At 49.6% G+C, this 25,720-nt stretch overlaps 3 protein-coding genes across 6 annotated transcripts in view; 1 reads left to right on the plus strand and 2 right to left on the minus strand.

Annotated features, from left to right (window-relative positions):
* The first annotated feature begins 148 nt into the window (after positions 1 to 148).
* On the plus strand, positions 149 to 6,115 carry GCDH (glutaryl-CoA dehydrogenase). Of its 4 annotated transcripts, XM_015594766.2 has the most exons (12): positions 149 to 438; positions 527 to 562; positions 842 to 985; positions 1,108 to 1,170; positions 1,445 to 1,615; positions 2,292 to 2,421; positions 2,502 to 2,718; positions 3,208 to 3,311; positions 3,568 to 3,693; positions 4,020 to 4,180; positions 4,557 to 4,642; positions 5,553 to 6,115. In XM_015594766.2, exons 1-12 carry the CDS (start codon positions 348 to 350, stop codon positions 5,574 to 5,576), a joined length of 1,353 nt encoding a protein of 450 aa, XP_015450252.1. In that variant the 5' UTR covers positions 149 to 347; the 3' UTR covers positions 5,577 to 6,115. The 4 variants fall into 4 exon arrangements, with proteins under 4 accessions (XP_015450252.1, XP_024907406.1, XP_006918801.1 ...); XM_025051638.1 differs by lacking the exon at positions 5,553 to 6,115 and having other exon boundaries at positions 4,557 to 4,706; XM_006918739.3 differs by lacking the exon at positions 4,557 to 4,642 and having other exon boundaries at positions 155 to 438.
* SYCE2 (synaptonemal complex central element protein 2) lies at positions 5,166 to 18,320 on the minus strand. The gene is made up of 4 exons (XM_025051640.1): positions 17,606 to 18,320; positions 7,632 to 7,842; positions 6,545 to 6,733; positions 5,166 to 5,467 (listed from the first exon to the last, which is right to left on the minus strand). Exons 1-4 carry the CDS (start codon positions 17,713 to 17,715, stop codon positions 5,423 to 5,425), a joined length of 555 nt encoding a protein of 184 aa, XP_024907408.1. The 5' UTR covers positions 17,716 to 18,320; the 3' UTR covers positions 5,166 to 5,422.
* Positions 18,321 to 19,742: 1,422 nt separating this feature from the next.
* The window catches only part of FARSA (phenylalanyl-tRNA synthetase subunit alpha), a 9,598-nt gene continuing 3,620 nt past the window's right edge, over positions 19,743 to 25,720 (minus strand). The window contains exons 5-13 of the mRNA XM_006918740.3: positions 24,984 to 25,076; positions 24,770 to 24,898; positions 24,578 to 24,693; positions 23,148 to 23,232; positions 22,964 to 23,063; positions 22,701 to 22,869; positions 22,543 to 22,620; positions 22,271 to 22,385; positions 19,743 to 21,619 (exon numbers count right to left, since the gene is read on the minus strand). Coding sequence (XP_006918802.1) covers positions 21,481 to 21,619; positions 22,271 to 22,385; positions 22,543 to 22,620; positions 22,701 to 22,869; positions 22,964 to 23,063; positions 23,148 to 23,232; positions 24,578 to 24,693; positions 24,770 to 24,898; positions 24,984 to 25,076 — 1,024 coding nt within the window. The 3' untranslated portion in view covers positions 19,743 to 21,480. The remainder of the gene's footprint in view (positions 21,620 to 22,270; positions 22,386 to 22,542; positions 22,621 to 22,700; positions 22,870 to 22,963; positions 23,064 to 23,147; positions 23,233 to 24,577; positions 24,694 to 24,769; positions 24,899 to 24,983; positions 25,077 to 25,720) is intronic.

Here is a 25,720-nt window from a genome sequence, read left to right on the forward strand (position 1 = left end):
TCGTTCTGCTCCTTAAAAGAGCTAAAGTGCCTCGCCTTGGACAAGCCTGTTTTCACAGGAAAGCCTGCCATTGCCCTTTTAAAATGCAGAGCCGTGAAGGAGCAGGTCCCAGGACGAACCAATGAGAAGCCCCATTCGGCCTCCGCCCCTCCTACCCCCTCCCGAGATCAAAAGCCTTTTTGAGCCGCTCTGTGACCAGTAGTGGGAACAAAGAGGCACCAGATAGGGACTGGCTGGAGGGGAGAGAGGAGCAAGGGGCCAGGACTGCGGGTGGAAGCCGCTCCGCTTTGATACCCCGGCTCCTCCAGGTCAGCCGTGGCTGCTACGCTGGTCTGCCCGCTGCCCACATGGCCTTGAGAGGCGTCTTCGCCCGGTTGCTGAGCAGCGGACACCATCAGAGGTTCCTACGCGCGTGGGGCTCGGCGTCAGCACAGACCGGTCAGTGCCGGGTCAGGGGTGGGTCGGGAGGGTGGAACTGAAGACTCGGGGACTTTCTCGGGTTGATTTTCTCGTCTTGTGTTTGCAGAGAAGGGCAAGAAGACAGAGAGCCGACCCGCCAAGAGTAAGGACCCCTTGTCGCGCCGTGCGTCTGCGGCCCTTGTCCAGCTGTCTGCCCCGGGTGGGCTCTGTCCCGAAGTCGGAGGGCTGCCGGGGCGGGGAGGCAGGGCTGTGGCTAGGTCGAAGGCGCTGAGACAAGTGAGTTTCTCAGACAAAGGTCATCTTACCAGACCTGTTTGCAACTCACATCCGCCAGGAGCCAGATTGGGGTGGAAGTTTCTGAGAGAGGAGGGCTCGGTGTTGGGTGGGCTGGGCTGAGTTGAGCCCCTGTTCCCTCTCCCAGCCTTGCGTCCAGAGTTTGACTGGAGAGACCCCCTTGTGCTGGAGGAGCAGCTGACAGCGGATGAAATCCTTATCAGGGACACTTTCCGCACCTACTGCCAGGAGCGTCTCATGACCCGCATCCTGCTGGCCAATCGTAACGAAGGTGCCCAAGAGGGCTGGTGGGCACCCTCCACCATACACATCACCTCTGCCTCCTCTGTCCCTGGGGTGCGGGCTCCAGTGGGCTAGGGCAGGGCCTGAACTTGAGCATCTGTTCCTTTGAAGTTTTTCACCGGGAGATCATCTCAGAGATGGGGGAGCTTGGTGTTCTAGGCCCCACAATCAAAGGTAAGGACAAGTTTCTCTCTACACTCTGCAACCCAAGCTGTGTGCTAGAAAGCCCCTTCCTTTCCCTGAGCCTGGGTTTGCCAGTCTGTAAAACAAGGCTGTTATCCCTCTGTTGACTGTGGGGCTGAAGCGAATAAACCCTCAAACTAGAGCCAGCTTGTTGCCCCCTCCTTGGGTGTGCCTGTGTATCTCTGTCTCTTGGACCTCAGGAGTCACTGTTCCAGCTGGGCAGGCTTTGTCCTCCCCTGCCCTAGCTCTTCCTCTCCCCTACCAGGGTATGGCTGTGCTGGAGCCTCATCTGTGGCTTATGGGCTTCTGGCCCAGGAGCTAGAGCGGGTGGACAGTGGCTACAGGTCAACGATGAGTGTCCAGTCCTCCCTCGTCATGCACCCCATCTATGCATATGGCAGTGAGGAGCAGCGGCAGAAGTACCTTCCCCAGCTGGGTGAGCAGCTGCCCGCTGCCCATGGAGCCTGGCAGAAGACAGTCCCAGTGGTCTGGAAATCAGGGGTGGGGCTGTCCCTTGAGCCTGCCTTCTGTCCTCACCTCATGGATAGCACCAGTGACCACCTGGATCCCCTGCTAGAGCCTGAACCTCACCCACACATCCGATCCTGACCATTACCTCCTAGGTCTCTCTTGACTCTCTGGCCTTTTCCTACCACCATTATTTGATTTGGTTTCTGTCTCCCCCATCCCAGACCAAAGTTTAAAGTCTTAACTTCCTGACTGGGTCCATAAGGCCCCCTGTGAGTGGGCCTCTGGTCAACACTCTTGACTGCTCTGCCCCAGTCAGACTCAGCTACTTCGAATTCTCTAAATGTATCACTGGGCCTTTGCACATCCTTTTCCCACTGCCAGGACTTCTCTTCTCCATGCCTCCTCCTGCTTAACTCCTTTTCACTGTTCTTCAAGACAGTTTAGTTGACTTCTTCCTGACTCCTGTGGGGCCCCTCACCGTCATGACTATAGCCTGGGTAGGGGAACTTTTCCATCACCTGGAAGTGCCATGAGGGCAGGGCCAGATCTGCCTTAGCCTAGCTTGGTGGAGAGGCTGACACTTTCGATTGAGGGCACGAATGGGGGTCAGGCAGCTTTGTAACACTGTCTTGTGCCTACAGCCAAAGGGGAGCTCCTGGGCTGCTTCGGGCTCACAGAGCCCAACCATGGTAGTGACCCTGGCAGCATGGAAACCAGAGCCCTCCACAACCCATCCAGCAAGACCTACACCCTCAGTGGGGCCAAGACCTGGTGAGGGTCCTGGGTGCTGCAGGTAGGTGGGCGGGGCAGAGGGATGGCGGCCAGACCTTCACTGCCTGTCCTGCCTCCAGGATCACCAACTCGCCTGTGGCCGACCTGTTTGTAGTGTGGGCTCGGTGTGAAGATAACTGCATTCGGGGCTTTCTGCTGGAGAAGGGGATGCAGGGCCTTTCAGCCCCCAAGATTGAGGGCAAGTTCTCCCTGCGGGCCTCGGCCACGGGCATGATCATCATGGATAGTGTGGAGGTGCCAGAGGAGAACTTGCTGCCCAACGCTTCGGGGCTAGCGGTGAGCAGAAGCCACCTTGGGAACTGGTGTCAGGTCATATGCTGGTTCACCTTCTTGGGTAGGCCCCATGCTGGGGAAGCGGCTGGGGACCAGACAGACATGGTTCCTGTGTACTGCCCCTTTTTGGTGACTATCTTGCTCATACTGGCTCTACCCAGGACTCATGGGCCTGAACCAACTTAATCCTTTGGCACATGCACATCTTCCTGTCTCCTTATACCACCCTCTAGATCTGAGCAGCCAATGAAGATCTTGGGCTGGTAGACCTGTATACAAATCAAGACTGAGCAGGCACTGAGCAAGGCCTGCTGTGCATGAGCTTTGGTATTTAAAGGGCTCCCCTGAATTCCCTATTCTCCCCACTGTTTACACTGACTCTGCGTCTAGGTGTCTGAGGAGTGGGCATTCCCCTACTTTAGAACTGGTTCCGCACAGTCCCTCTCAGCTCCTCCTGGGTGAGGCTGAGGCCCTCTCTCAATCCTCCTACAGGGTCCCTTCGGCTGCCTAAACAACGCCCGGTATGGCATTGCCTGGGGTGTGCTTGGAGCTGCTGATTTCTGTTTGCACACAGCCCGTCAATACACCCTAGACAGGTGAGTAGTTGCTGCTGTGAGAGCTCCTGGGGGCAGGCTCAGGTTCCATCCTGTACCCCACCAGTGACTCCTTAGCTTCAACCCACCAGAACTAAGCTCCCTGCTCTGCAGAATGGCCAGGGAGGTCCATCTGAGCAGTGACAGGCTGAGTTAACAACAGGGCCAGGGAGAGCTCGGCAGGGGCTGAGACAGCCTAGGAAGGCTTCCTGAGCCAGTGGTTCCCCCTCTTGAACTTACCTTGACCTTGCCCGCCTAGAATCCAATTTGGTGTCCCACTGGCCAAGAACCAGCTGATTCAGAAGAAGCTGGCAGACATGCTCACCGAGATCACGCTGGGCCTTCACGCCTGCCTGCAGCTTGGCCGCTTGAAGGATCAAGACAAGTAGGGACCACTTGTGGGGGGAGAGGAAGGGGACAGCTGCGGCAGAAGGATCCCATGCTTCTTCTGGGCATGGTGGCTGGCTCTGGGGAGAAAAGTCCTTTCTGCTGGTGGCTCCTGGGAACCCATCCCTTCTCTCCCTCTTGGCCTTGATGGGCCAGGGCCTACCCTATTTGTCCCTTATTAGGAGTTTGGTGTCTACTGCTGTGACTGTAACTCAGAGAATCCTCCCTCTGTCTGGCTTTCTCAGGGTGTAAGGGAACCTGGATACCTAGAGCAGGGTCAATTCTTTGCAACCAATGCTAGTTACATATCTGTGCCATTCCCAGGGCCACACCAGAAATGGTCTCCTTGCTCAAGAGAAATAACTGTGGGAAGGCCCTGGATATCGCTCGCCAGGCCCGAGACATGCTGGGGGGAAATGGGATTTCTGACGAGTATCATGTGATCCGGCACGCCATGAACCTAGAGGCCGTGAACACCTATGAAGGTAGGGGCTGGATCCTTTGGGGAATGGGCGTGGTCACAGTTGGCCTTACTGTCTGGGGAAGAGAGCCAGGAAGGAAGGGCGGGGACAGCAGATGGAAGTCCTACTCCCAGCTGTCACCTCTGGCAGCATGACCTGGAGCAGGTTCCACTGTATCCTCATCTGGAGTGGCTCACACTAGGACTGAGGTGAGGGGCTCTCTGGCCTTTCCTTCATGATGCTTGGAGGATGGGTGTTCCCAAGACTGCTGACGGCCTCTTTGGGCAGCTCCGGAGTAAAGCACAGCGCTCAGTGAGTTGGTGATGCAGGGAGTGATAGTATACACAGGCATCACCACTCCATGTTAAGAGAAAAAAGGAAAATGCTAAACCATTTGCAGACTGTGGTGTTTGCACCTGGCAACTGGTTGTGACTCACATTGGGCCCAGAACCCCTTGCCTCATGGGAATACAGACATGGAAAAAGGTAATTAAAAAGGGGAAAAAAAAAAAGTACAATCCAGTGTGAGCCAGGCAGAAACAGAGGGATGTAAGAGGGGCAAGCACTTGTCTCTTAGAAAGTGGGACTGAGTTAGGCCTCAAGGGAGGTGTAAGAGCTCCCTGGGCAAAGTGTGAAATAGCTTTTGTAAGCTATTCTGGATGGGATATTCCAGAAATGGCAAAAGGGAAGGGTGGGGGGATCCTACAGGTGTAGGAATGACTCTGAGGATAAGCAGAGGGCGTCTTCAGATTGTTTTAAGGAGAGGGATGGGGTGAGGTATGCACTTAGAAAGTAAACAGAATTATTTTGCTCCATAAAAGAAAGGCGGTAATCTCTGCCTTCTGTCCTGTGGGATGTGGGTGGCAGCTTCAGGGTGGGGGGAGATCAACTGGGACACGCAATGATTTAATGTTTGCTTTCCTGTCCCTTCTGTGGGTGAGAAAGGGCCTGATGTGTTCCCAGAGCCCGTCAGAGCTCTCTACCTCAGTGGGAAGGAAACATGGCTGGGTTGAAAATCAAACATTTAATGAACTGTGCAGGACTGGGGTAGGTGAATTGTCCATATGTTGGGGGTACCAAAGCTGGGCCCATGGTAGCAGCTGGACCCGTTGCCTTTTGGGTCTGCACAAAGAGCTAGAATTTTTTTTTTTTTTGCCAAGATGCATTATAGAACTGTGAAAAACAATTTTCTCAATGTGGCCAGAACAGTGGCCTCTGAGCCTTCTCTGGGTGGCTGTCACTAAGAGGTGACTCTCCTAGAAGCTGTCAGCATTCGCCATCTTTGTGGGTCTGTTCTTCCAAAGTAGTAGCCTGGGGAGGGGACATGAAGACTGAATTTAAAGGGAAGTTGTGAACTGTTAAGACTCCAAACTGACTTTGTATTTACCTTGTCCAGGGACTCACGACATTCATGCTCTGATCCTTGGAAAGGCAATCACAGGGATCCAGGCATTCACCACCAGCAAGTGATCACACTTCACCCAGGTGCCCGGATGGTCCTGAGCCTCTTCCTAGGGAGCTGCTATGCTCTGAGCTTACTCAGGGAGGTGGCAGATGGAGCCAATTTTTATGGGGGGAGGTGAGAGACACTGACTTTTCAATATCAAAATTTCCCTTTTGAAGTCACTCAAATGTACTCCTTAAAAATAAGATGGGACTCTCTGCATCAAGTGTCTCAATCCACTTTTCACCATGATGGGAATGGGCTCCACTTACCCTGGAACAGAAGCTCTCTTGATGGGGAGTAGGGCGAGGGAGGAAAGTGACAGGGAAACAACTTCTGTGAGATCCACTGACCTGGTGCCTGACCACGCAAACCCCTGCACGCCAAGAGTTCCTTGTGTGCCCTCTGACACTCCCATCTAGGGGAGTAAGTGCCTTATTCTGGATGTTGAGTCAGAATGAGGGAAGAGAGAATAATAAAGAATCTGCATGTCTGACCCACAGTATTGGGTTACATTTACTTGTAACCACCCGAGAAGTCCTTTCATTCATAGGAAAAACAAACATGTGTGAGGAGCATGAGGTGCTCAGATGTGGCTGGGAGTCCCCCACCCTGACCCCAGTGATCTGGCCCCTGTCTGTGTCTTTGGCTCTGCTGTAATCAGTAAACCTGCTTGGGGCTGTGGGCGGAGAGGACTTTATCTTTTCTGTCACCACAGACCTGTACATACAGCCATGGGAAATAACAATGGGCTGGCATCTTGGTTCCAACATATCATGTTGCAGGGGAGCACAAGACCACAGTGAGATGGTAGGAGCACCCAGGACTTTACTGTTAGTGGCCCCTTCAGGGCGCTAATGTCCTTACTTTCTGTTGACACTTACTTTTACCTTAGCCCATACAACTCTCCTCAGGCAGTGCCCCCTGTGTGGGTTTAATCATACCTCTGGCTGGACACACAGGTCTTTGTACACGGTCTCCACTGTGTGGCACACTTGTTTGAGCTCTGTTTCCAAATGGCTGATCTTCGCCATTTTCTGGGTGAACTCCTGGAGCTTTTCCTGAATGATCTTGTTGTGGTGATTATAAAGCTGATACATCCTCTCCTCCAGCTTCTCTGTCAGGTCCGAAACCTTTTAAACAATAAGACATGTTCTTAGAATATCAAACCAGAGGCATCGTAAGATGTGTTCTAAGTGGCTCTCTAAAATTTCTGTATTTTATTACATAAAAAAGGTAAAAACAACTCTAGTGACTGGGGTGAAATTGCCTATATTAAAAAAAATTTTTTTAGATTGCAAAATTATATAGTATAGGCTCCACCAGGTTAGGAAGTAGATACATAACAGAGACTAGAACAAATGCAACAGAGTGGCCTCTGGGGAGTGAGATCATAGGAATGTTTTTATGTTTTTTTCTGTTTTGTTACAGCTTTCTCTGCTTCTCAATTTTCTATGCTATACCAATGTGTTTACTGGTAGGGATGGGAGCGGGGGCAAAAAAAGGGGATAAAAAGTCAACCTGTCATTAAGAGATGTCCCACTCATGGGATCCCTTGTGCATTCTGAAGAAGCATCAGGAACAGTCATTAACATCAGACTTGAACATAACACCAGGCTTTGTTAGACATAAGCCCTGGCCATGTCCAGCAACCCCTACTCTCGCATCACTAACCATTTGACTTCTGGAGGATAAATGGCTGTGTTAATGCAGCCTATGCTTCAACCCCTACTCCTATAGCCATTAGCCCTGGAGTGAAACTAGTAGATGCAGATGGACCTTGGTCCATCATCCTGGCTCTCACTCAAATTATTTCTAAGTCTTACTTCTCTCATCTATAAAATGGGTCCAATCACTTCCTTACAGGATTGTTAGAAGGGTGAAACGAGGTATTATATGCAAATTGTCTGGCACCATGCTGGGTGCATAACATGCTCAGTCCCTCCCTTTTTCACCTTTTACAAAAGAACTTGCCCTGCCCCGCCCCTGGGGCTTCATAGTGTGTGTGTGTGTGGGGGGGGAATCTGTCACCTTGATCTTGAGGCTGTCCCTGAAGTTGGTCATGAGTGCATGGTCCTTCTGCCTGCTCTCGTTGATGTTTTCGATCAGTTCCTGGGCCCTCTTCTTCAGGATCTCGATGCTGGAGTCCAGAGAGGAGAAGTAGGGTCCCGACTTCCCTTCCAGCATCATCAGCTGGCGGTTGGCACTGGAGGTGGCGATAGAGGGGCTAGAAACCTGACTTCTGAAAGTACAGGATACTGAGGTCAGCAGCAAACCTGATCTCAGGTCAGTGGCTGATCTGTATTAGCTTGACGGTAGGAGGAGAACCAGTGTTGTGTGTCTCCTGTGGGCGATGCTTGGTTATTTCATTCACACACCTACCCTGAGAGGCAGACAGTATCCACATTTTATGACTGAGAAAACAGACCTAGAGGCACACACAAAATCCACCTCAGTTTCCAGAACAAGATCCACCTGACAGGATCTTCCTGTCACCAACCTGCTGCACACCTTTCCATCCCTTTCTAAATCTCCTGGGTGATGCCTGAAGCCTACAGCCCACTTGGGACTCGTGTACCTGCAGGTCTCTGCTCATAACAGATGAGGCAGCCCATCAAGAGTTATTTGTTAAAAGACTTTTTAATGCACAAAAAAAGTTACATTTGTCCTACACTGTACACGTGACTATAATGATGTAATTCAATTAAATATGTTAGCCAGTGAAATGGCATAAAAATCGACATCTGTCTAATAAAGCTAAATTGGATCAATAAATTAGGTATGGGGGAGACAACTATAGACTGGGATAAAGACCATAAAAATCTAGGATTCTGTATACAGATCACTTTGACAGGGCCTGTAAGTTTTCGCTTTTTTAAAAACAAAACTGGAAATTGCAGGTAATGCATTATGAATGAGGTGTATGAAAAAAAGTTGCAATCTGATCAGCAGACCCCTTGTTTTAAATTAAGATAAAATGTTTAAGGTAAGCTTTATTTTTTTTGCTGTTTCTCTGCTTTATCTGATCTGTCAGCATTTTCCATCTGCTAGGCAACATGTCACCACATCCTAATGACCAGGCTTTGGGGTCTGTCCACTCATCTTTACCTGATAGCCAAGGACACAGACTCAGCTTGGTCACTTTCTCAGAGTCACTAGCCAGTCTGTGACAGAGTTAGGAAAGGCACCCAGCTGGCCTGACTCACACGCCCTGTCTTGGTTCCTCCTGGGTCCTCAGTGCCCCCGCAGCGGTTCCTGAACATACCAGTTCACATACAACCATAAATTTGGCCATCACCACAAGCCAGGAACTCTTTACTTAGAAAAACACATCTTGATTTTTCGATGCTTTCTTCACAAAACTATTTTTCTTGGCTTTTTCATGACTGCCTGAACTCTTCCATTTTGGCTGAGAATACAAGCATGGTGAAACCCCAGTACACGAGAGGCTGGGTGGCCAGAACTCTCATCTGCACAAAAGTTTTCAGGCCCAAGGATTCGGCTGTATGCTGGTCCTCATGTACTCCTTGCCAGATTGTTTCTTGCCTCTGCACCTTTGTGCCTGCTCTCTGACTCGACCAGTGAGACCTAGCCAGACCATCGTCTCCTTTGAGAAGCCATCCAGGATCCTCTTGCCCATCTCTCACTACATGAGCTTGTCACTGCTCACATCCCTATCTCCCCTGAGGGCTGGGTCCTGTTTATCTTCACATTCTCAGCATCCAGCACATAGTAAGTCCTCCACTGTTTGTTGCATGAATGAAAGATACCTTCCATCAGATCTATTCCTCCTCCTCTGGCTTCCCACAAAGCATGCACGTTTACCTGCCTCCAAAGCACGATGCATTGTCCAATGCATTTTAAGACAAGAAAGTATCTCCAATTGAGGCAAATATTTCTAGAGCAAAAATTTATGTCAGCTAGAAAACAACGGACCAACTAAAGGCTCTATTAGCATTCTTGTAAAAAGATGTTTGTTTTGTGGCAGAACAAAGGTTTACTAAGGAATTTATGACCTTCATGCCTCCATTACTTTTCTTTCCTAAGGGGAGGTGAAGCAGGACACAAATTCAGACATGGGACACGGTGACATTTTAATATTCAGATTTTTGTAATATCCGGATGTGTGCGGAGAACACAGTGCTTTTAGAAGGACAGCTATGCTTTTCATGATGGTGATGGAGCTTGAGGCATGGGTTCAGGAACACCTGGCTTTTGACTTCCCTGAGACCTCAAGCACTAACTGCCCTCCTGTTCTCAGCCTAGGGTTCCATCACTTTAGTTTTTGGCTGGTGGCCTCAGCTCCTCTTCCTTTCAATTCTGTGTCACATCCTCTCACCTGCCGTGGCTCTCTGCAACCAAGCGCTGTCTCTTTTCTCACACTCAGGAATCTGATTGACACTGGAGGAAATCAAGACCCTATGAACAGAGTCACTACAAGGTCTTGTTCTCCAGCCTCAGGGTGGTCCTTAGGGCCACTGGGCATCCTGTCTGTGCTCTCCTCCCATCAGCCATCCCAAATCTGTACAACTTTCCCGTGCCTGACCCCATACTTGCCTCCCCTCCCCCTGAGCAGATACAGAAACAGTGCGGGCCAATAACCCCCTCCATTGCCTTTCATAAATGTATCCACACTGCCATTCCTCTTCCCAAACTCTCAGCTTGGAGGGCCGGCGAGATGTTCTGGGTTCCCAACCCATAACCTGTATCTTGTCATCTTGTATATTTGACCTCTCCCTTTGGCTGGTCTTCCTCCCCGCCGACTACCCCCCACACACCCCAGCATGCCATATGGAGTCTCTTGCATTATAAAAACACAACACACGCACACGCACACGCACACACACACAATCTCTTGCTCTCTTTCCCCTCAAATACCAGGTCTCCCTCAGCCAGCTACCTCCCTCCTTACTCCTCATCACCACCCCGCCTACTACCCCCCACACACCCCAGCATGTCATATGGAGTCTCTTGCATTATAAAAACACAACACACGCCCCACAACCACACACACACAATCTCTTGCTCTCTTTCCCCTCAAATACCAGGTCTCCCTCAGCCAGCTACCTCCCTCCTTACTCCTCATCACCACTAAGGTTCTAGAAAGAGATGCGAACACTTTCTGAGCACATTTTCTCACCTCCCACTTGCTTCTCAGTTCTCAAATGAAGTAGCAACTCCCAAGGTCCCCAGTGACACCTGGCAGACACCTCCCTTGATTCTTGGCAGCAGCTGTTACTGTTGACCACCTTCCCTGCCATTCCTGACACATGCTGTTCCCAGGCTCTCTCTTTCCTCTCTTCCTTTTACACCCACATTCATGGTCCTTGGCAGCCTGGTTGCCCATGCATCCTCCCTGCTGGTCTCTCCTGCCAACCTCCAACCCCCATTCTTCCAATGCACAACCTGTCATTCCCCAAAGGCACTCTTGTAGCCAGGAATGTCCCGGCAGTCCCTTTCCCTGCCTAAGTTCTGCCTCTTCTAGAAAGTCTTCTCTGGCTGGGTTACATGCACACAGCACCAACAGTGTCACAGCCCGCACCTCAGCCTCCCCTGTAGCCTTCCGGCGGGCTGGACAGGGTCTCATTCATCTTCATATCCCCATACCTACCCCTCATGATAGGAGTAATAAAAGTATGTCAAATGAATGAATGACTAGCAAGGGCTTTCACTACCATCTACACTTCCATGTTTCCTCAACTTATTGTCCCCAGCCCACACCTCTCTCCTGAGCTCCCAATGACGTATCCTCCAGGCCCTTCTCATCTGGCTGTCCCAGAGGCATCTCAAACTCCTCCACATTTGTACACCAACATTGTCATTTCTCCCCCAACCTGATATTGTCCTCTCTCCCCTCAGCGAAAGCCTCCTGGTTCCCAAGCCAGAAACTTAGCAGTCAGCCTGGAGCTCAGCCTGTCCCTGTCCTATATTCTGTCATGAAATCTGCTCATTTCCACCTCCTTAATGGCTCTCAAATCCATCATCTCCTCTTCATCTAATCATTTGCAACTCTGCACCTATCATTCTCACCTGGGCCCCAACAATCTCAGAATGCAATCTGATGTCCCACTTTTGCTCCACAGACTATGAGAGCCGCCACCAGCCATGGGATCAGGTCTAAATTCCCTAGCACAGCACCCAAGTTCTTCCAGGGCCCTGGGCCTCTACCATCTCTTTTCAGCCTTACTCTCTTTCCACTCTCCACTCCCAGCAATTTGGAACCTTCCGCAATTTCACCAAACCCATCAGCCTTTGCCTGAAATGACTTTCCCTTTCTGCCAACTTTACAAGGCAACATTCAGAGCTTCCACTCATGAATCCACATGGCACCTTCACCTACTGATCACAACACTCCCAGTTTATTCCTATCAGTTCCCCCTTTTCCCCCAGGGCACAGTGCAGGTTGAAGGGAGGGCAGAGGCCTACATTCTACTCAACCAAAGGCATCACCAATGTTTGCCGAATACCTAAATGAATAAACCACTGCCTGAGCAGAGCCGGGTATAAAATTTCTGCTCACAAGCCTCTTTGTACCCATAGTTGCCTTGTTGGCCAGGCAGTGTAAGGATCCTGAAATTAAAATCAATGATAGAACCAGGTGCTTCTTTTTGTGTAACTGCTCACAACCCGCTTGAGCTGCTAATGGTTCAAAGTCGCTCCTTTCTCAGGCTCCAGGGATGAGGCTGGAATGGTTCTTCATGGCAGCTATGCAAATGGTAAAAAATCATTTGAATTCTGCTGATACAAATTTCATTGTGGGACAAAGGCCTGCATCAGACGTCTGCAGAGAGCCTCTTGATTTTTTCCAACCTCTCCTTTGGGGATTTACTCCTTTCCATTTCATTTTTCTAAATACTCAGCAGCTGCATATTAATCAGGATGCTAATGAATCAGAGGCTTCCCTGGGCCTGCTTTCACCAATTAACTTCAATAAACAAAATGCACAGTGTCCTCTCCCCTGGCTCCCCCGTTCCTGGGCCTGCTTCTGTTGCAGAACACTGGACGGAGGCCAGGAAATGGAAGTCGGCCCAACACAGCAGGTCGGGCGGTGGGGGATCAGAGCGGGGACTGTGAACACATTGCCATGCTCATCTATTATGGTCTGTCCTTCTAAGGAGTCCCTAATTCGGCTGGCTGCGAGGATTAGGACATAGTTCCCAAGCAGGGACCAGGCTGGCAGGGGGCCCGGGAACAGAGGAGGAAATGGGTCTAAGTGAAGAGACCATCTGTTCGCTCCAGGTAAAGCTGTGATTGGCAGGTGTGTGAGCCAGAGCCGCCCCGCTGGTGGGGCCCTCCCTCCATGGCCTCTAACAGATATACAAGTAAACAATCCGCCAGCCACTTATGACCACCGCAGGCGGCAGTCCCAGGAGGGGAGGCAAGCTAATCAAATATTCAAGGAGGAACACAACAGAATATCTGGCGCTTGGGCAAAACGAGGTTTTGCTGAAGTACAGCCAGGAAGGGGGAAGGTCTGAATTGAAGCTGCTGAGCCGTTCCTCACCCTCTGCTTTTCTCTCCCAAAGCGTGTTCACATTTTAATCATGTTGCTGAGTGTCTGCTGCTGGATCTATTAACTGGCTCTTGAACTGGTTCTAAACCATCTGTTTTTCGGCCCAAAGCTCTTGTGGAAGTCCTTGAAGTCTCACAATGATTTGCAATTGTCTGTGTCTCTTCACCACTTAGATTGGGTCTAACTAAACATGCTATTTGCAGAAAGATGTTATCAAACAAATGACTTCAATCATTTCCTTTTTTCTGGTCTCCATGTGACAGCACATACCTGGAAACCACCCCACCCTGTAGCCTGCTTTACAACTGAGGAGTAATCTGGGAAGTAGGGGAAAGCTGGCTTTAGGCCTGAAGTCCTCAGCGCCCTGTCCTGAGCTTGGCCTTAGCTCTCTCTCCCCAGGTGATGAGCTCATTCACCCAACAGCTGCCACTGAAACAATTGATGCCTCCAACACCATCTCCAGCCCCTGGCCCCACCCTGAGTTCCAGGTCAGAAAGTCCAACCATATCCTGGACAGTTCACATACATGTCCCCGACCACCTCAAATTCAACAAGGGTAAAACAGAACTCATGCTTTTGCCTCTGCCATTGAAACCACCATCTGCTGGAAACCACTCCAAGCCAGAAAGTGGGGAGCCAGTGGTGTGATGATAAGCATTTAGCAACTGGCTCTCTGGGTGAGCGGGGGAGAGAAGGCAAACAAACTTAGCCAATTTACATGGTGCAAAGACTATAGCCAATTTCAAGCTACCAATAGGAAGTCGCAAAATGCCGTGTTGAGAAGAGATGTGTAGAACTGGCTCTTGCGAGCTGGTAGGAGCCGGCTCCAGCATACCATAGCATACCAGGATCCAGGTATCCCTATAGCCAATCACAACACCTGACATGCCAGCCTTCTTGCTGTTTTGTGAGCACACAAGCCGGGAGACATCCTGGGCTCATCCCCTTCCTCATGCCCCACTAAATGACCACTCCTTGCCAGGGCTTCTCTCCATCTGTCCTGCTAGATGCCACCCCACCTAGGAGCCTCCCACCTGATCACCCTATATCCACTTGTGCCCCCTCCCACCCATTTTCCACAAAGCAGCCAGTGTCTTTTTATAATAGGAACCTGAGCATCTCTCTTTAATAACCCAGCATTTCCTCTCCTAGGTATCTACCTAAGAGAAATCGAAACTTACGTCCACACTAAAACTTGTACATGGATGTTCATAGCAGCATTACTCACAAGAGTCAAAAAGCAGGAACAATCCAAATGTCCATCAGCCACTGAATGGATAAATAAAATGTAGTAGGTCCACAATGTGAAATATTTTTCAGCCATAGAGAGGAATGAAGTTCTGATACATGTTACAACAAAATGAACCCTGGGACATTGTGCTTAGGAAAGAAGTGTCACAAAGTATGATTCCATTAATATGAAATGTCCAGCAGAGTCAAATACGTAGAGACAGGAAGTAGAGTAGTGGTTACAGGAGCTGGAGAGGATACAGAAACTCGGGGGTTATGGTTAAGGGGTGCAAGGATTTTTTCGAGGTGATAAAAATGTTATAAAGTTGACTGGTGATGGTTGCACAGCTCTGTGAATATACTAAAAACAATTGAATTGTATATTTTAAGTAAGTGAATTGTATGGTATCTGAATTCTATCTCAAAAAAGCTGTTACCCAAAAAGTCCTCAGGACAAAGTCCATAAGCTGACAAAATGCCCTGTGACCTGACCCCTGCCAAGCCCTCCAGCCCTCCTCTTGCACTCACACCCCAACTCAACCACACTGGCTGCCTTCACCATGTGCAATGGCTTTGCATAAGCTCCTCTCTCAGCTCCTCCTTCCACCCCCATGCTCACTCAGCACCCAGTCATCCTCATCTTCTAATTCAGCATTGCTTATTCAAGGGCACTGTCCCTGGCTCCCCATTCAGGCTGGCTGCTCACAGGGAAACATTTTCCTAGATCTCCTCTGTCTCAGTACTTGTTCAATATCTGCCTTCCCATCAGATGGAAGCACTGGGAGAGTATATTGGGTGGAACCCGAGTATCCCTGCTATCAATCACAATGCCTGACACTCTGGCCTCCTCGCTGTTTGGTGAGCACACCCAGCTTATTCCTTCCTCAGGGACTTTGCATGTTTGGGCCCCCAGATGCCTCCTGCTGGCTCCTTGTCCTGTGACCACCTTAAAGAACTTCTCTAACTACTCTGAACTCCTTGTCACTCTAGTCGCTCCTTGCTCTGCCTTGTATCTTCACAGCACCTGCCACCAGTTGAAATCACATTACTTTTTTTTAAAAAATTATCTATCTTTTAGAAATTCAACTTGGCAATAGACTCAGAATAGCCAACACAATATTGAAGAAGAACAAACTCAGAGGACCGGCACCACCCAATTTCAAGACTTACTATAAATCGACAGTGATCCAGTTAGTGTGGTATCAGGGAAAGAACAGACAATAGATCAATGGAACAGAATGGAAAGCCCAGAAATAGATCCACACATATATAGTCAACTGATCTTTGCAAAGAAGCAAAGAAAATTCAATAGATAAAGGAAATTCTTTTCAACAAATGGTGCTGGAACAACAGGACATCCACATGCAAAAAACTGAAGCTAGACACAGACCTTACAACTTTCACAAAAATTAACTCAAAATGGATCATAGATTTAAATGTAAAATACAAAACTATAAAACTCCTAGATGATAACAGAGAAGAAAATCTAAGTGACACTGGGGTTGATGACAACTTCTTAGCTATAACACCAAAAAAAAATTGATAAATTGGACTTCATTAAAATTAATAATTTCTGCTCTGCAGATGACACTGTTAAGAGAATTGATAAGACAACCCACAGACTGGGAGCAAATCTTTGTAAAACACATAACTGATAAAGGACTGGTATTTAAAGTATACAAAGAGCTCTTAAAACTCAACGGTAAGAAAACAATCTGATTAAAAACTGGGCAAAAGGTTTGAACAGCCATTCCACCAAAAAGGATATATAGATGGCAAATAAGCATAGGAAAAAATGTTCAACTTCATACCTCATCAGGAAACTGCAAATCAACACAATGAGATACCACTACATACCTATTAGAATGGTGAAAATCCAAAACACTGGCAACAACAAATGCTGGTGAGGATGTGGACCAACAGGTACAGGAATGTAAAATGGTACAGCCACTTTGCAAGACAGTCTGGCAGTTTTTTACAAAACAAACATACTTTTACCATATGATCTAGCAATCATGCTTCTTGGTATTTACCCAAAAGAGTTGAAAACTTAGTTCCACACAAAAACCTGCACATGAATGTTTATAGCAGCTTTATTCATAACTGCCAAAATTTGGAAGCAACCGAAATGTCTCTCAATAGGTGAATAGATAAATAAATGGTGGTACATTTACACAATGGAATGTTATTCAATGCTAAAAAGAAATGAATTATCAAGAAATAAAAAGACATGGAGGAACATTAAACACACACATGACTAAGTGACAGAAAGCTCCCAGAGAGAAGGGATTCTGTTCACTGTTGTATCCCGAGTCTGGTCTAGACAAAGCCAACCTTCAATAAATATTTGGTGAATTAATAAATGAATTATTAAATGTGTAAGACAAAACCTTTTTTGACACTGCTCTTTCTTTCACTCCAACATCTAATCCATTAACAATTTCTGTCAGTTCTAGCTTCTTCAATACATCCAGAATCTGACCACTTCTCATCACCTCCACAGATCTACCATGGGCCAAATCAGAGTCATCCTACACCTAGATTATTCCAATTGTCTTCTCGCTGGTCCAACTTCCACTCCTGCACTAATAATCTATTCTCTACACGGCAGCCAGAGGGAGCCTTTTAATACTTTAGTCCAGAAGACTGTGAACTATAATGGCCTATGGCTGCTTCTGCAACAATTCAACTCTGCAGAAGCAGCCATAGACCATAGGGGCTGTGTTCCAATAAAACTTTATTAACAATAGTCACCACTCTGCTATAGTCACTTCACATCATTCCTCTATTCCAAACCTTTTCGTGGGTAATTAACATCCAAATTCCTATTACCTGTCTGACTATATCTTACTCTCTCCCTCTTATTCACACTGCTCCAACAGTCCTCTTCCAGTCTTTGCAGCTGCTGTTCCCCTGCCTGTAGCATAGTTCTCCCTATCTGCATTGTCACGTCCTCCATGAAGCCCTTCCTGACCCTCCTCTGATCTAATCCGGCTACCTGTCACTCTCTCCCTATTTTTTCACATAGTGTTAGCATCCTGACTACTATATATTCTTGAGTTTACAATCTATCTCCTCTTATAGTGTCAGCTCACTACTGCTGTGTCCCTAGCACTTAGCACTGTGCCAGGCACATGAGAGACGCTCAACCAGTAAGTGGAACAAATTACCAAGAGCAGACACTAGTAAGGTCTTGGGGGAGAAACGGGTGAAGAAGGACCCAGGGGTCTGTTTGGACCTGCTGGGCAGGGGGCTTCCTCACCTAGCTGGACCACGACCAGCTTCCTGTTCACGGCTCTCCTCGCCCTGCCGCTGCTCCTTGCTCTCCTCCAACGGCTGTGGCTCCTGGTCCTTGTATTCTACGTAAGACATGTCCACCTGTGAGCACAGCCAGTGCTTGAGAGACGGAAGGAGGGAGGGTCAGATCCCCTCCTCCCGCCCCTTAGGCCCCGGGCACATCCGGGGGCCGCTGCGACATGGTGGGGACCCACAGAAGGGATGGGCAGAGCTGGAGTGGGCACCACGAAGCTGGGGGCTTGGGGTGGGGGGAATCTGAGCCTGGAGAGCAGGACAGAAGTGGGGAAACTTGGAAAGGCCGGGGTGAGGGCAGGTGCTCCGGAAGGGGCGCCGGGGCGTCTGGGCTCCTAACTGGTGTGTGCGTCAGCTGGAGTCCTTAGAGAAAGGAGGGAGGAGAATAAAAAAAATCGGGTGCGGCGCATGGGTTTCTGAGCCCCTCTCTACACTGCTCCTGCCACACGCCGTGAGTGGAAGTATGAACTTCTGGCACCACTGTCAGCGCGTCAGTCACACTGTCCGTCCATCAGTCAGGGCCCGGTCGGTCAGTCAGGAAGTTCGGGCCCGGCCAGGCAAGGGGTGGCCTCGATGTCAGGAGACAAGTGGCGGGGGGAGTGTACGCTGTGGAATTCCGAGATCGCGGCCGTTCCCTGACTGTCCGCCCGCCGCCCGCACGGAGGAAACAAGCGCGGCGTACTCCCTGTCGCTCCACCTTGCCTTTTCCCGCCTTCTCGTCTGAGCCTTCTGCCCTCTGCGCACGCGCCGCCCCCTTCCGGCCCCGCCCCCGCGCACGTGCTGCGGCGCTCCCTGCCTTCGCCACGCTCGGGGAACGTGCGCGCCCCCGCCGCCCGCCCCCGCGCACGTGCTGCGGCGCGCCCTGCCTTCGCCACGCTCGGGGAACGTGCGCGCACAGAGGGGCGGGGCCGGCCGTTAAGCGGCGGTTGGGTTGTCCACAGAAGGGGGAAGTATGAACTTCAGCACGCGCGGCGGGCGCGGTCCAGGGAAGGGGATGGTCTCCGTGTACGCTCCTAAGCGCGCTATTGTGGGGTTCTGGGATCCAACGAGGGTAACGGGAATCCAGCGGACCCTGCGTTCGTTCATTACATTTCAGTTTATCTGCTCTGCCCCTAGTAATCTTTTCAATAAAAACTTCTGACCTTTGCTGTTCCCTGATAATTTATCGCCACTAGTGGAAGAGTTATGCACTTACCTCCTTAAATCAGTTACCTATGCACTCCATAACTAGAAGCTCCTTGAAAGCACAGCGGGATCTGGCCCTTAAAAAGTTGGACCCATATCCCTTAATAATAATGGTAGTAGTAACAATAATACCTTAATAGTAAACATTATTGTTGGCACAGGAGGAGCCATAGACTAGAAAATATTTGCAAAATATAAATCCAAGAGCCTGTACCAACATTCTCAAACAACTCTTGCAGCTCAATGACAACTAACCCAATTAAAAAATCGGAAAAAGGTTTGAATAGGTGTATGCAAATGCCATAAATTGTTTGAGGAGCAGCCATGTCTGCTGGAGAGAGAAATTAGAGATTTGAGGAGGCTGAGATTGGGCAGGGGCTGGGCTAGAGGCCAAGGTAAAGGGTCAGGGTTTTGTTTCAGTTGACTGAGGAGGAGGGAACTCTCTCTGGGACACCTGTCACAGTGTCCATGTGGAGGCAGTAGGAATCCGTTCACATTAATCAGCCCTTCTGTGCAGGGCTATGTCCCAGGCCACACACACTACGGCACACATCTTGACACCTACTTTCTGGAAAACATGGATTTGAACCTGGGCTCTATTTTTTACCCACAACAATGATCATAAAACTGCCACTCTCAAAACCTGTCTTCATCTACTATTGAGGTGATAAAAATCTAAAACATCAGGCTATTGTAAGATTTTCAGGGTAAAACATCTAGAACACACCAAGAGTTTAATAAACAGTAGCTAACATTAGTATTTTGTGGCACAGTCACAACTTAAAACACATCTTCCCACAGCATCGGATTTGAAGACTGGAGGATTATTTATCGAAAAAAATCTCAAAGGCATGCACACCCAAACACAAGTGCACTGAACCAAAACAAAAGCAACACACACAATGTTAATTTTTATGGTGCATCATTTGTATAACTTTTTAAAACGTGCAAAATAAAATCATGTCCTGTGAGAACAAAACATATAAGTAGTATAAATATTAAAACATATGAGAATGATAAATACCAAATTCAGGAGTGGGTAATTACCTCAGCAGGGTGAGGGCAGAAGGAACTAGGACAAACTCAAAAGGTCTTCAAACCCATTGGTCACATAGGTCTAAAATATGATGAAAGATCCAAAGCAAATACTATAATGTTCAGATTCAAACAGGGTGGGATGAATTCCTGGGCACTTACTGAATTGTGCTGTTATATATATATATATATGCTCTTCATTGTCCTCAGCTACTTTTTTTGGTAAAGCCTTTACCCATTTCTGTATTTATCTGTTTATCATGTCTCCCAAGTGCCTCCCCCCATCAGCTCCAGAGGGCAGAATCCTAACTCCACTTTGCCCACTACGGAGGCTTCAGCTCATGAAATGTTGGCACTTAGGAAATGTGCATTAATTGCATGAATCGGTATTTTTCTATATGACTGAATTAATTTGAAATACAGATTTGACTGACAAGCCTTCAGGAGGTTGGTACCCACAGGGCCCTGGGACCATGACACCCACGGCCCCAGCTGTCAGCTTCACTAAGTGCACTGCCTCTGAAAACATGGGGTGAGTGACTGGTGGCTGGGACTTGCTTTAAAATATTTCCAGAAACATACCAGAGATGAAGCTCAAATGTGAGATCCAAATCACTGTTCAATGGGAGTGCAGGGCTCTTGGAACTTTATCCTATTTATTTCTCTATTCTGGGCTCATTTGAAATCCTTATGAGAATTTTTTTTAAAGAGAAACTTTCGGGGGTGTGGGGTGGAGGGATGAACAGGTGGAGCACAGATGCCTTTCAGGGCAGTGAAAATACTCTGTATGATACCATAATGATGAATACATGTCACCATCCATTTGTCCAAACCCATAGAATGTACAACACACAGAGTGAACCATCAACTATGAACCCCAGGTAATGATATGTCAATGTAAGTTCATCAGTTTTAACAAAGGCACTACTCTAGTGGGAATGTTGATAGTGGGGGAGGCTGTTCGAGGGTTGGGGCAGGGAGTATACAGAAACTCTCTGTACCTTCCACTCAATTTTTTTGTGAACCTAAAATTGGTCTAAAAGTCTTTTAAGGGCAGGGGGGCATACAGCTTTTAAAAACTCCCAAATATCCCTCCCGTAGGGGTAGGGGTTCTGTTTCATTCCCCTAGGAGAGGGCCTGGCACCAGCAGGTAATCAGTAAATGCTTAGTAGAGCTCATCTTCCCCAGGGGGTATTTGGCTGAGGCTGGCCAGGAAGACCCGAGGACCCAAGATCCTCAACCCACCACCCCTCACACTAGCATCCAGGTTTTCCATCAAGCAGCACTATGAGCTGAGGGGACCCAACAGAACTCCTCCACCCCTAAGGAAAAGGCACCAGATGAGTGCAACTGCCCATTTTATTAGCCAGCAGCTGCCTGCAGGACTCCCCAGGGCCCACCCTCAAAGATGGACATCAAAATGAACGTATTACCTCCTCCCCTGCCCATGACCCTGGGGCGGGTGGGGAAGAGGAGATACCAGGGGCTGTGGGGAGGTGGGGGTGGCCTCACAGAGGCATCATAAATAAAAGGGGGTCACTAGCCAGAGATGTTAACGGGCTTGGAAGCGGGGGCTCAGGGAAGGTGGCCTGTCCAGGGTGGCCCATGTCATGTGGTCTCCTGTGCCTGCAGGGATCCCTGTTCAGCATCCAGGCGGCACAAGGGGCTGTCATACACCATCTGCAGATTCACCTTGTGGCCCACCAGCTCCCGGATATTGTTGATGCCGTATTTGATCATTGTGGGGCTTGAGAGAGAAGAGATACAGTTTAACACTACGTCAGGTCGTACTCTGATCAGAATCTCTCTAAAGGCTCCTACCTTCCTTAGAGTATAAGTCCAAGCCCTCCCAGAGGCCACAAGGCACTGTATGATCTGCTCTATCACTTCCCCACCCTCATCTCCTCCCTCTCACACCCCTCACTCACCCCTCCTTCCAGCCACAATGGCCTCCTCACTGTTCTCCAAACACAGTAGGCACACTCCAGCCTCAGGGCCTTTGCACTAGCAGTTCCCTCTGCCTGGAATGCTCTTCTCCAGGTCTCTTCCCGGCTTACCCCTTCATCCAGCTCCAGTCTTTGCTCAGATGCTGAGGTCTTTCCTGACAACTTCCTCTCCTTAGCTCTCCTTACTGTGTTTTCTCTATAGTAGTTACTGCTCTCAGACACGCTCTAGGCACTATTTGTTGAATTTACTTATCGTTCTTATCAATTCACTAGGACCCGAGCTTCACGGAGACAGGGATGTGTGCTGTTTATTCACAGCATAAGACAGAGCACACACTAGGTGCTCACTAAAGTCTGTCAGTGAATGAATGAATGGATGGTGCTGAAGGTCTGTTGACTGGCAAGTTGCCTGAGCAAGGCGGCCAGACATCCTAAGTGGTTTGGGCACTCACCGCTCCAGGGAGAGGCCCCAGGCTATAACTGACACGTTCTCGGGGAGTCCCATGGGCAGCAGCATCTCAGGGCGGAAGAGCCCAGAGTTCCCGACCTCTACCCACTTCTTCAAGCCTGTGGGGGCAGAAGAATGGGATAGCTTGTGTAAGTGATGTCGGGCTCAGCAGTGAGCTCGGGAGGTGGGGTGTGGGCTTCGCAGTGAGGGGACCCAGGCTGAGAGAGGACAGCCTGATATCTCCTTCCTTGCCCCAGTAACGGGTCCCATCCTGACCTTGGTGGTAGCTGAACACCTCCATGCTGGGCTCGGTGTAGGGGTTGTAGGCTGGCTTGAAGCGTAACTGGGTGATACCTGGGTGGAGGACAAGGCTGGTGACCCAGGCATCCTGCTGAGGCCCCACCAACACTGCCTGCCCTGACCTGCATGCTCACCCAGCTTGGTGAAGAACTCCCGCAAGACGCCCATGAGGTGGCCCAGGGTGAGGCCATGGTCAGCCACAACACCCTCGATTTGGTGGAACTCGGCTAAGTGTGTGGCATCCAGGGTCTCATTCCGAAACACTCGGTCAATGGAGAAATATTTGGCTGGCGTGAAGGGCTTCTGCAGGTGATAGGCAGGCAAGGCCAGGGCATGGGTCAGAAGGTCAGTATGCCAGCCCCTTCCTGTCCCCTGCACTGCCCAGGCCCAGCCACACCTTTTGAGCCAGGCGGTAGAGGGCACGGGCGCTGGCCGCCGTGGTATGTGTGCGAAGTATATTTTTCCGGGCCTCATCCAGCTTCCAATTGTACTTGTACCTTCAGGAGAAAATCCAGAAGTCTGTGCTGATGCCCTCGGGGTCCCAACCTCCTTCCCGACACCCCAGGGTGGTCCTGCCTCACCCCTGCGAGCCATAGCCACCCTGGGAGTGGGTCCGCTTGACTCGATGGACGTAGTCCATGGGGAGCTGCAGGGCCTCGGCGGGATCTGATCAGGACAGAGCATCATCTGGTCAGTCAAGGAGCATTTCTCAAACAGCTACTACAGAGCAAACAGACAGTGACAGGTGCAGCTCCTGCCCTCCCCGCCATTGCAGCCACAGGGCACCTGGTAAACACTTGAGTCAGTCACATTCCTCTCTGCCTAGAACTGTCCATAGCTCTCATATCGCTGGGAGAAAAAGCCAAAGTCCCCTCAGTGACATCCAGTCACCTCCCTACCCTTGCCTCTCCCACTCCTAACTCACCACTCCTTCCAGTCACGGGCCTCTCAGCTGATGTGAGCACACCACGCATGTCCTAGGCTCAGGAACTTTGCACTGGCCATTCCCTTTCCCAAACCTGGCCCCCTCCCCCACCTCCTTTGGTCTTTGCTTAAGCCGACTATTTTAAATTGACGGCCCCTCTTCCCAATGCCAGTTTCCCCCACTGCATTTACTGCCATCTTACGTTACTGTTCTTACAGCTTACTCAGGATTTAATACACGTCTCCCCCACCAGGTCTCACCAGGGCAAGGACTTCTGTCTTGTTCATGGCTGTCACCCAGGTGTTTAAGAGACCTCAGCAAACAGGAGGGGCTCAGGGACCATTTGTTGTGCGAATATGTAAATTCTTAAGATACCCTTCCAGAGATGCAATTTTGGTGCCCCGAAAAGCCTGACATCAAATCCAGGCTCCAGCACTTCCAAGCTGTGTGATCCTGGACAAGCGTTCCCTCCCTGAGTCTCAGTTTCCTCGTTTGTAAACGGGCCAACAGTGCTACTTCTTATAGTTAAACAGGAAGATTAGAACAGTGATTAGGGTGTAGTGAGTGCTTACTAATTCTGGGTACAACGACAATGGCAATGCTGCTGTTGCTCTTGGCCAGGTAATAAGCACCTAACGGCCTCACCTGCCCTCCTCCTGGTGGGGGAGACAACCACCATTGTGGAGTCATTCAATTTCAGACAGTACCAAGGACTGTGAAAGAAAATAATAAACAGGAACCAAGGTTGAAGACTAAGGGTGAGCTGCTTTAGATTTCAGGGGGACAAAGGTATGTCAAGGTGGCCCCTCTGAGGTGACACATGAATGGACATTTGATGTCAGAGCTTGCCATGAAGATCTGAGAGAATATAGTTCTCAGCAGAAAGCATAACATAGGCAAAGGCCCTGAGGTGGGCAGGAGGGCAGGTGGAAGGAGATCATAGAGGTTGATGTAACCGGCTCACATGACGTGACTGGTTGACGTGTTGGCCATGCTGAGAAGGATGGTGTTTATTCTGTAAAATGGTACACCTGAAAGGTTCTGTCCAGGCCGGACACTTCTGATAGCGAAGCAGGTCCCACTGACCTCTCAGGAAGAAGGTGTCATGCTGGTCGCGCGCTGGGTGCTGCTGGGGCTGGAAGAGCGCATCGAAGTTCCAGAAGGAGCTCTCGATGTAGTTGTCAGTTGGCATCTCGGTGAACCTGGTGGAAGATGTGGCTTGACTGCCCTGCCTGTGCCCAGCGACTGGCCCTGTTCCACCCCCGGCCCCATGCTCACCCCATCTCCAGGAAGATCTGCCTGAACTGCGTGCGGACCTTGAGCAAGGGGTGCAGGTGGCCACTGTCAGGGAGGACGCCGTGGGCCAAGAAATTGTAGGGCTTGAAGGGCCGATCCCGCCAGGAGCCGCTGTGGATGGGGATGAAGGGTACATGGGTCTGGTAAGACTACATACCCCCACCCCACGCCCACCCAACCTTCGAGCCACCCCTACCTGGAGATCATCTCTGGGCTCAGCTCCGCCTCCTGCTTGGAGATGCTGGTACTGAAGGCACTGCCTTTGCTTATCCAGTAGGTCTTCAGAGTTCTGCAGCCAGGGGAGGGGAGGGAACACCACTGTCACGTCCTCTAAGGGCTTCCTTTGATCTCTCGTCTGATGCTGACCCCAACGCCACCCGCCAAGTCAGCCTACTTTATTTTCTTCCTGACACTTATTGTCACCCAAAATATTTTTATTTGACCCCCACCTATGTCCTGTGTTCATTCACTTATTCATTTAACACTTATTGAGAGCCTACTGTTCAAGGTACTGAGCATATAGCTAGAAATGATAACAATAAGTAAAGTTTGGGTAAATAAAGTTATTGTGCATCAGGCTCTGATCTGCTGAAATTGCCCCATAATCTTATAAAAAGAGGACATCTTACAGATGAAAAAACTGAGGCCTGGAAAGATCAAGTGATTTGGCCACGGTCACAGAGTTAGTAAATGGCAGAATCGGGACTTTGATTTGATGAGGCAGCCTGCGCCCACTTTGTGTCTGTTCAAAGGTGGTGTCAGCCTAGCCTGTCCAGGTCCCAGAATTCAATCGATTTTAGACAGTGCTTGGGACTGTAAAAATAACAAACAGGGAACAAGAGACAGAAACTAGGAATAAGCAGTTTTTGTGGATCTCAGAAGGAGAAAAGGTGGCCCCTGTAAGATAATACATGAGCAGAGATTGGACGCCGG

The sequence above is a fragment of the Pteropus alecto genome, unplaced genomic scaffold, assembly GCF_000325575.1.
Source record: "Pteropus alecto unplaced genomic scaffold, ASM32557v1 scaffold388, whole genome shotgun sequence".
In the NCBI taxonomy this organism is placed as follows: Eukaryota; Metazoa; Chordata; class Mammalia; order Chiroptera; family Pteropodidae; genus Pteropus; species Pteropus alecto.

Coding starts and splice junctions, on each gene's coding strand:
- GCDH (XM_025051638.1), top strand. CDS start 348: ATGGCCTTGAGAGGCGTCTTCGCCCGGTTGCTGAGCAGCGGACACCAT. Junction 986..1,107: donor GCTGGCCAATCGTAACGAAG/GTGCCCAAGAGG, acceptor GTTCCTTTGAAG/TTTTTCACCGGGAGATCATC. Junction 2,719..3,207: donor CCAACGCTTCGGGGCTAGCG/GTGAGCAGAAGC, acceptor ATCCTCCTACAG/GGTCCCTTCGGCTGCCTAAA.
- SYCE2 (XM_025051640.1), bottom strand. CDS start 17,715: ATGTCTTACGTAGAATACAAGGACCAGGAGCCACAGCCGTTGGAGGAG. Junction 7,843..17,605: donor GCTGGTCGTGGTCCAGCTAG/GTGAGGAAGCCC, acceptor CTGTACTTTCAG/AAGTCAGGTTTCTAGCCCCT. Junction 6,734..7,631: donor GGGACAGCCTCAAGATCAAG/GTGACAGATTCC, acceptor ATTGTTTAAAAG/GTTTCGGACCTGACAGAGAA.